General features: G+C 36.5%; 1 protein-coding gene across 5 annotated transcripts in view; it reads left to right on the top strand.

The window, feature by feature from the left end:
• Positions 1-10,196, top strand: part of DNM3 (dynamin 3) — a 599,000-nt gene that overhangs the window by 259,622 nt on the left and 329,182 nt on the right. For 4 of the 5 annotated variants that reach the window (XM_007446762.1, XM_007446760.1, XM_007446761.1 and 1 more), the window contains exon 13: positions 8,565-8,616. In XM_007446762.1, coding sequence (XP_007446824.1) covers positions 8,565-8,616 — 52 coding nt within the window. Of the gene's footprint in view, positions 1-8,564; positions 8,617-9,443; positions 9,474-10,196 lie in introns of all 5 variants that reach the window. The other variant, XM_007446759.1, reaches the window with a different exon arrangement.

The following is a 10,196-nucleotide window of genomic DNA, read 5'->3' as shown; positions in this document are numbered from 1 at the left end:
GAATGCTGTTTCCATCAAGGAAGAAAAGTCAAGCCATATTTGAAGACAATTATGTAAGTATTTTTAAGTTCTGAAGATAGAAAATTAAAGTCTAGAGTTGAGGAAAATAAGCATTAGTTTCATGAGATTTTTAGAGATTTACCGAAAGAGGAGGACCACCCCTCAGATTTATAGGATGGTGATGTATAGAGTATTTTACACATGTAGTTTGTTTTTCAACTGGGATGACTTTTTGTTCTAAAAATTACCAAAAAGAAAGGAATACAAATTGCTAAAATTAGATTAATGGAAAGTGATGTCTCAGAGTAGTGTTCAGAACAACTCAAAATTCTTCTTTTTGCTATAGAATTTATTCTGCCATGTTGAATATGTGAAATTTTTTTTTTCATCTTCCAGTTATTTGTTAAACATGGACCGTAAAATACGTACCATGTGTAATGTGTCCAAGTAAGCGCTGCTGTAGACTTGCTTTGGAATTTAATTTCTGAAGGCTTGATTTTTCAATTGTAATAGAGTTTCTGAACCTAAAAGTTTAGTATTTCAGAAGGAAATGTCAACTTTCCTCATGACTTAAGGATTTTAATTTGTCATTCTTCCCTGGTGAAAAAAAACCCCCAACATTCTATTTTTCTTAACACAACATAATTAGTTTTTGTTATTTAAGAAAACGAGCTATTCCAATTAATTATTCTTCATTCACTTCCTCTCTTTCTCAGTAATCCTGTTGTCTGAACAGAAAGGCAAGATTGTTAGCTGAATGCCTTGGGGAGTGAACTTTCAAATTCTTGTGCTTTTCTCCATTTTCATGGGCATAGTTTGCCTTCTGAGTTACTAAGATTTTTGCAGTCCAGTGGTTTAAGAAACATGGGCTCCAGATACACACCGTTAGAATAACATCTCTATGCCACAAACAGCAGACTGAGTCTGTTTTTCAATCTGCTGAGTAGGTCTCCCCACCTGTTTTCTCACAGTTGAAATGATAGTGTGCAGATTTCAGTTCTTGTTATGTGAGCGCCATGAAAATTCTAAGGGTGGTAGCATTCATTATATCTCTTTCCTGATCCTCTGGAATGTCTCTGTTACCATTTTACTAAAGGCAGTATATGTGAACCTTGGCACCAAATTCCAAAACAATCTTGGTCTTTACCTTTACATTCTTTTTTTTTTTTTTTTACATTCTTTTTTTTATGTGTCCCTAATACATAATCATATTCCATTGTAATGGTGTATCTAGTTCCTATTCTTACATGAGAATGTTCTCTCTCTTGCGGAATTAAAACTTAGGTATTAGATTATAGCAAGATCCTTATATACCAATTTAGGAATTAAATGCTTGGTTTCCTACCGGGACTGGTAGAAATATAGATTTGAGCAACTTGCAAGGACATCGTTAGTATCATCTATTTAAATAAGTTATAAATTCTTATGTTTCAAGCACTATTTTAAAAATAAGTGGACTTCCACTTTTCTCTTTCATTCTCAAATCTGTTGTTTTGAACTTTCTCTTCATCCTTAACATGAGTCTTAGGAGATGACTCGTCTTTCTTTTATAGGCCCCCAAGTTCTGTAGGGTTTTCTTGCATAATATTTAGCTTGAGTCTTCACTAAAGATCCTGCAGGGGCACTCGATATCATGTAGTTTTCTTCTTCCTTTGGCTTCAATCTGATTGGATGGAGCCAAGCCTACATGTGATAAGTTGCACTCTTGGGACTCTCAGCAACTGTTTATAACCTTGGGGTAATAGAAAAAAACATTCTAAAAGAGATTCTTTACTCCAGAGCAGTGCTGTCTAATAGAACTTTCTGAGATGATGGAAATATTTTATAACCTATGCTGTCCAATACAGTAGCCACTAGCTAAATGTGACTATTGAGTAGCTGAAATGTGGCTAGTAAAGCAGAAGAAATGAAAATTAAATTTTAATTAATTAAAAATTTAATTTAAACAGCCACTTCTGGCTACCAGCAACTGTATTGGACAGCACAGTTCTAGAATATGGTGAATCCACTTGATTGCTCTGGGTCCTTTAGTGGGCTATACTTTATTGACAACTTGGTGGTAACCTACAGTGGTGGCTTCAAGAAGAGAAAAAAGAGGTAACTCTGTTAGCTGCTTCTAAACAAACCCCAGGGCTCAGGAATATACAGTCAGCTTTTTAAATGCGCTGTCACTACGGTATAAAGGATAGACTTTTCTCTTCCACTACCTTAGTCTGTATGTTGCCATTTTTCTAGTAATTCCTCCATCATAGCACAACTGACGTTTCTTTTAATTTCAAGTCTCCTCTACAAACTAAACTTAGTAGTAGAGGGAGAGGTACGCTCTGACGTTTGCCGTGGAATCTGCATCTCTGAGGGACTCCATTTTTTTGATTCCTTTGAGTCCTCTTGGGTTTGACTTAGAGTCAGTACTCCTCTTTCTTCTTTCTCACTTCTCTTTTACTTTTTGGCTCACCGTAGTCTTGTTTCTACCACACCACTCTACTGAGACTGCTTTCGGCCAGGAGTGAACAGTTAATTCAGTGGACAACTCTGAGTCCTTTGTTTGACATCATTAACCACTCCTTGTTGAAGAGACCTATCCTATCCCTTTGCTGAAATAACTCTCCATTGTCTCCTGGCTTTCCTCTTTCTGCTCTAGCCACTTCTTCTCATTTTTATTTTGGAGCTCTTTATCCTCTGATCATGGCTTAAGAACTTCTTTTTATCAGTATTCTTCTGTAGACCCTTTTCTTTTCTCACTCACTGCACTATCCCTGTCCGATAGTGTTACCCACCACAGTGGTTTCAGTTACCAGCTTTATCTGATGCCTCTAAATCTAGATCTCCATTCCAGAACTTTTTCTTGGACTGTTACTATATTCAGCTACATACTGGGAATCTCTACTTATATATCCTAGGGAAGCCTCAACCCAATATTCCCAAATTAAACTCATCATCTGATTTTATAATTCATGCCTCCTCCATTGTTCCCACTCTCTGTGGGTGGTAACTCCCAGTTGCTCAAACCAGAAACCTGAGTGTCATTCTTTACTCGTTGTTCCCCTCACCTTTGTTTCCTTCCATCTTTAACAGGTCCATATGATTCTACCTCTGTAATATTTTAGGAATTTTTTCTATTTCTTCCTATCATCATTGCTTTTATTAAAGTTAGTCTTCTCTTGGGTGGGTTGCTACAATGGTCTCCTTGCCCCTTGTCATGTTCTTTTTCATTCCTTCTGGAATTCTATTACTTTCAGAATAAAGTGTAAACTCATTAGTGTGGTTTCCAAGGCCCTGTAGAATCTGTCTTTTGCTTACCTCTTCAGCCTATTCTATTGTTACTATTCCTCTCTATCCCACCCCCTAACTCTGTGCTGTAGCCAGACTAGCCACTTTTGGATTCCTAAATGTACCATACTCTTGCTGCAGCACATGTCTATGGCACACTTCTTTAAATTATTTAAATTTCCTATTGCAGATAAACATTAAGAATCTGGTTGTATATAACCCTGGTATCAAAATACAATTCCATAAATATTTCTTAAGAAACTAAACACCACGAGGTAATGTCAGTGCTGAGAGAGGTAGAGATACTGATTAATGCAACACACCGTTGGCCATCAAGCAGCAGACCTTGTTGAAGGGGAGTTAGAGGCCTGCGTATAACACAATCCTGTTTATAGAATACAGGCACAGATCAAGAGCTAGCTGAGTTCATGGGAAGAAGAGATAACTGGAGGTTTCTGAGAAGGCATAATTCAGAAATGGTACTTGCTTTGATTTTGAAGGCTGGGCAGGACTCCCAACATTCAGAGGGAGGGGGTCAAGGCTGGCCGCTTCCTGTCTTCCCTGGTTCAGAGTTGATACTGACTATTTCAGGGAGGTAATATTTAATAAAACACTTCTTTGATCATGCCATTTTCTGGCTTAGAATCTTTGAATACTTTCTGCTGCCTTCATTATAATGACCAAATTCTCCATAATTGGCCCTAACATAGAGTTATTGTACTAGGTGGCTTTTAAGGTCATTTATTGAATACAAACCTGAGTCTATGGTCATACAGTTTTTCTCATAATAGTTTTACTTTCCACAACTTCCCTACATGTCCCAGCTTTCTACCTCCTGGCTTTGCTTATACTACTCCATTCTCTTGGAATGCGGTTGATTTTCTTCCTCTATTAAAATTTTACTTTTCTTCAAGTTTTCTATGAAAATCTCAGATCAAATCAGACCAAAATGATCTTTCTTTTCTCTGAACATTCAGAGCAATTACCATATACAGGATTTATCTGATAAATGGTCACACATACCCCTTGGCACATTCTTATGTCATTATGGTCTTATTGCATATGCACATGGACATGGATAGACACAAATATGCAAAAAAAATTTTTGAGCTAAGAGGTAACATGGATTTTTTTTCTTTGAATGTCTTTCAATGTGCTCTTATTTTTATAAAAATTTAAACCTTTTGTTATATAATTTCAAAATCATTATGTCTGAGAGCATTAAACTAATTAACCTAATTTGGTTTTGTGTTTTAATGTTCTGGCGAACTCTTCAGCAGTGACTTGTGTGTAGTAGGAATTTTATATGATTAATAACGTACACACAGATAATAAGATACGGGGTTAATTATATCCCACATTCGAAACAGAAGCGCTTTTTTGGCTTTCTATTACAGCCTCACATATTTATTCTTTTAGAGCTTATTCCTTTGTTATTTGTGTTTTGTGTATGTATGTCACTACCCACACTAGATAAATTGTAGGCTCTTTTTACAAGGACCATACATTATTTATGTTTATATGTTCCACAGAGTTCCTTCCAGATAGTTGGTGCCCTAAAAGTTTTGACTTATGTCAAATTAAAACATTATATATAGGTGTGTTTTACAATATTGCAGATAAAACCAGTTAAGGACCTATTACCAAGAATACCTCCAAAGACTCAAATTAACTTGCAAGTCCTTACATGGTTTTCTGTGAACACATTTTTAAATAAGTATTTTGAAATATTTTCAGTTCAGTTATCATTGCATTCCTAAGAATTATGATAAAGGATGTTTTCTATCTAGGCAGATTATTTTTTATTATGTTACTTATGGAGTAACTTTAAGTACCTAAATATGTCATTAACAGCAGTATCTTTGGATTTATGGGGCCAGTTGCTGCAAAAAAGATTATTTTTTAGGTGAAAAGTAAAGGTAATTTAGTATTTGTTCTAACACTAATATTTGAGATTGGCTTATAAAATAAATCTGTTTTTTCCCTGCATATTCTTACAAGTGGTAGATCCTAAATATGCATTATTTAGTAGATGAACATTCTATGTCAGTGGAAAATCTCTTCACCTAGTGGATTTCACAAGCATCTGAGAGTAACTTTGCATCTCAAGGAATCTTAGATGTAAAAGAAACTTAAGAAACAGTCCCCCAGCTCTTGTCTCTGTCTCTCTGACTCTTCACACAACACACACACACACACACACACACACACACACACACACACACACACACACACACCACACTTTATAACCAAGAAAGCCAAGAAACTAAGGTCCATTTAGGTCATACTCTTTGCCTAAGGTAGCTTGCTTTATATTCAGTTTCTTTTATATGATTTTAAGGGGACCTATACATAATTTGAGGGTTCCCAGTAGTTCACCTACTTCAAAGTAAACACCTGTAAGTCTGCCATAGTTCCAAGTTACCACTACTAGTCAGTGATTTATTTTAAAATAGTTCCTGTTTAAAAAAAAAACAACCTCTAAAACACAAGTATGATGCTTGGGAGAGATGGTCATATCCATGAAGAAGGCATGATCACATTATAATAGTAGTTTTCCCATTTCTTCCTAGAAGAGAGGAAAGCCTGGAGGACCCTGGAGAAGGAAAGCATGAGATCTGAAGCCCCAGGAAGAGTAGTACTTTAGGCACACTTTGTGCATCAGGGCATGGTGGGCAGCCAGAGGGCAGTGTGGGCTCATCAGACCCCTGGCCACAGACACAACCTTCACCTCATTCACAACCTCACCACGAAAACCTGAATAATGTAGATTTGGATTATGCAGAGAAAAGGTTGGAGAGAGATGAATTTTATAGTAATTAAGGGAATTAAGCATTTAACTAAAGACTAGAAAAATAATAAGAACTGAGGAGAGAAGAAAAGCTAAGCTCTGAAATTAGCAAATTGAAAAAGAAAGAGACACAAAATATCTTTAGTAATGAAATACAGTGTGGCCTTTCAGCACCCACCTCTTCCCCATCCTCAGTTGAAGGTAGTATATAGTTTTTTTATGAGTTTGAAAGGAAGCAGCTTAAATACATCATGGGAGATTATAAAAGATTGCCATTTTGAGCAACTAAGTGTGGCATTGATTTCTGATGTGCTGCTGAGCTATAATATCCCACTACTTTAAACAGTTGACTGATAACCTTAATCTGTCTTTTCTCTGTTTTAGACTATTTCATTAATCTCCAAAACAGCTTCTATAAACAACTAAACAATCAGAGGGTTCAGTATTGCTAGTCTTCTCAGAATAACCAAAATGAGTTGTATTTTCTTATATTGATATATGTTTACCCATGGACTCACCAAAAGAAAGCCTTCAATCTTTTGAGAGATAGAGTAACATATTGCCTAATCTTGAGATTTCTGGGGTTAAATTGTTGGGGTGATATCTGGCTCTTATCCCCTCTGTGCTCATGTTATAACAGTATCAGCCTCATCGGATTTCTCATTCAACAGATATTTGTTGAAGCCAACTATGTGCCAGGTAGTTTCTACGCACTGGGGTTATAGCAGTGGATGAAACAGGCAAAAACCCCTGCTCACAAGGAGCTTTCATTCTAATGGAGGGAGGCAGATAATAAACACACAAAAAATCAGTAAACTATATAGTATGTCTGAAGGTGAAAAATGCCATAGAGAAAAGCAGAACAGTATAAAGGGGATGAGAATCCTGGAGGAAGGGAGGGATTCAATTTTGAATAGGGTGGTCGTGGTAGGTCTCACTGAAAAGATAAATTGGAATAAAGACTTGAAGGAGGTGATGTTGGGAGCCGTGCAGATATATGGGGGAAGTGTATTTTTTAGGCTGATGGAACAGCTGCCATAAAGCCTTTGAGGTGGGAGTGTGCATGGTGGGATCAAAAAAAAGGAGATCAGTATGGCTGGACCTCTCGAATTAAAGAGGTGGAGAATAGGAGGAGATGAGTCAAAGAGGTGGGGGGGTGGTTAAGGGCCTTGTGGACCATTGCAAGAATTTTGACTTTTACCCTGAGTGTAATTGTATTGCATAGCAGTAGAGGGTTTTGAGCAGAAGAGTGACAGAAACCCCCCTTTAAAAGGATCACTCTGCGGCTTCCCTGGTGGCGCAGTGGTTGAGAGTCCACCTGCCGATGCAGGGGACACGGGTTCGTGCCCCGGTCCGGGAAAATCCCACATGCCACGGAGTGGCTGGGCCCATGAGCCATGGCTGCTGAGCCTGTGTGTCCGGAGCCTGTGCTCAGCAACGGGAGAGGCCACAACAGTGAGAGGCCCGCGTACCGCAAAAAAAAAAAAAAAAAAAAAAGGATCACTCTGGCTTCTGTGTTGAGAATAGACATTAGGGGGACAAGCGTGTAAGACCAAAGAGACCAAAGAGTAAGTGATGACAACAGTGTAAGTGAGAGATAATGGTGGCTTGGAACAAGGTAGTAGCAATGGAATAAAAAGATGTTGAATTTTAAAGACATTTTGAGAAGTAGAGTCAATAGCATTTTCTGACGATTTGATGTGGAAGTAAGAGAAAGAGGAACCAAGGACTTTGGCTTAAGCACTTGACAATATGGAATTGCCATTAATTAAAAAGGGAAAGAATGTGGTGGAACAGGATTTAGGGAGGATGTCACAAATTCAGTTTTCACAGATTAAGTCTGAGATGCCCATTAGACATCCAAGTGGAAATGTTGAGTTGTTGAAAACATATTTGAGCCTAGAATTGATGAGATGGGTCCAAGCTGACGATGCACTTTGGGGGTTGTCAGAATATAGTGGAATTCAGAGCAATGAGATTAGATGATATCATGTGTTTGGGATCTGGAATTAGACTACCTAGTACCAGCACTTGTTAGCTGAGTAATTCTGGGGAAGCCACTCAGCTTCTCTGTGACTCAGTCTCTCCATCTGTAAAATGAATGACTATTACCTCACAGGGTTAAAATTAAAATAAAATCACTAATATCTGTAAATCACTTAGAACATGGCATATACTCAAAAAGTGCTGTCAATTTTCAGTACAATCTTATATACCTGTAGGATATCACTAATACTTAACCTTGACTTATTAATCTTTTTCTTCCCGTGGTATATTATTTCTTCCTGTGGTATATTATTTTTGATTTGTGATTACTAATTGGTTCTAGAAGTTCCATTGAGTTGGTTTTGCTTCCAGAATTAAACTGACCTGGATTTTTTATATTAGCTCTGCCTCAGTTGTTGATATATTTTTAATGCCTGTATTTATTTTAGTATCTGTTACTTGCTCAGAACAAAATCTTATGATTTTCTTCAGTGCTTCTCTCCTTTGCTTTTCTCAGTGCTCAGCAGAGGAGCAGTCAGGTTCACAAGAAAAACACAATTGGAAATCAGGTAGGAATTGTTTAAAAGAATTAGAGCATGCATGTCCTAAAGAATTTGAACTAAATTGCTTGATTGACTTTTTTTTAATGCAAATTAATCATGTGCAAATTTTGCTGGAAATGCAACTTTTTGTTTTGTTTTTCCTTTTAAAGTTTTTGGAGTGAATTGCATTTTTTTTTTTTTTTGGCTATTTTATGCAGTTAACCCTATTGATTTATTTTAAATAACTTTTCTGCTATTTGCTCTGCTTTTCAAATTTGACTCCTTGTGTCAAATTTGCTTTGCTTGCTTACATTACCCCTAAATTTGATTTAACATTGAATCTGTGAGTCAGTTCAAGGTTAAAATATGGTGAGTAGTTGCATGAGCTTTCTGGTGCTGCTGACTAGTTCACACATTTGCACAGCTTGGTAACAGTGAAGGGACAGCTCATAAAGAAGGCAGTTTGGGATTTAAGTTTTAATCTCTGCCACACCACATCCTGTTGGTTAATGAAGATGTTAATTCCTAAGAAGATCTGATCTTTAAAGTTTTTGTGTTTTGGGCTGGCCAGCTGTCTCTGACTAATAGCGCTCTGCAGAGATTGCATTAACTCTGACAGTTTGCTGTTTCTTTTATGTTTTATGTGATAATGAATATTTGCATTGTTATTTCTTTTCAAGTCAAAACAATGATGGTTTTATAGTTTTTTTTAAATTCAGAGGTACAATTGTTGAACAAATTGAAACCTCTGCTCTAAAATTTTTTCCATTGTTTTGAAAGGAGAAGAGGTAATAATAGACTTTATTTTGAAAACTTTTTTCTGAACTAAAGCATATAATTCTTTGCTATTTCAGGGAACCAATCTTCCGCCTTCAAGGCAAATTGTACGAGCTAAGTTCTGTAAGCTTTACTGTTGCTTTTTCATTTAGCGTCCCAAGGGCACAGTTTGTCTTTAACTGATTAACTCAACTAGTGCTTGCTACTAATTTTTTTAAACTTAGATTGTCTTGTCCATAACACCCTTTCATTGAAATAAAAATCCTCTTAAGAGGGTTCATCCCTTCACTGCTAATAACTTGCTGTGATTGAAAGGTATGAACTAGTAAATTCTAAAATGCTGTAATAATAAATGTTTAACACTGTGGGTGCTTTGATATTTCTCTAATTTTAATGGGCCTTAAAATAATTAAAATCATTAATGACCTTCATCTCTATCCTTTTATGCTATGTTGTTATAAGGTGTAAGCCTTTCTCTTCCCCTTCTATGATAATATTTCCAATAAATGTAGGTGACACTTCTAAAAGGTGGGTGAATATTAAACAACTGATTTTGATATATCTGTTGATACTACCCAACAGCAATTATTTGTATTTATTTTTTTTAAATAATAAAACAAAAAGTAAAATTACACTGATTGACATTTTATATGGTTTTAGAGTTGAAGCTTTTAAAACCAGATGCTATATCTTCACTTAATGGAAGTATAAAGATATTGTCAAATTACTAGCATTAAAAGAAAAAAGCAATTATACTCATTTCTACCATGGGCGAGGCAGCCCTAAAATCTTTCTTCCAGCTATGCACAACTTGAGAATGAGATCGGAAG

Source organism: Lipotes vexillifer, unplaced genomic scaffold, assembly GCF_000442215.2.
Source record: "Lipotes vexillifer unplaced genomic scaffold, Lipotes_vexillifer_v1.1 scaffold685, whole genome shotgun sequence".
NCBI lineage: Eukaryota > Metazoa > Chordata > Mammalia > Artiodactyla > Lipotidae > Lipotes > Lipotes vexillifer.
Note: the sequence above shows the minus strand (reverse complement) of the source record. Positions and strands in the feature narration are given on the sequence as shown.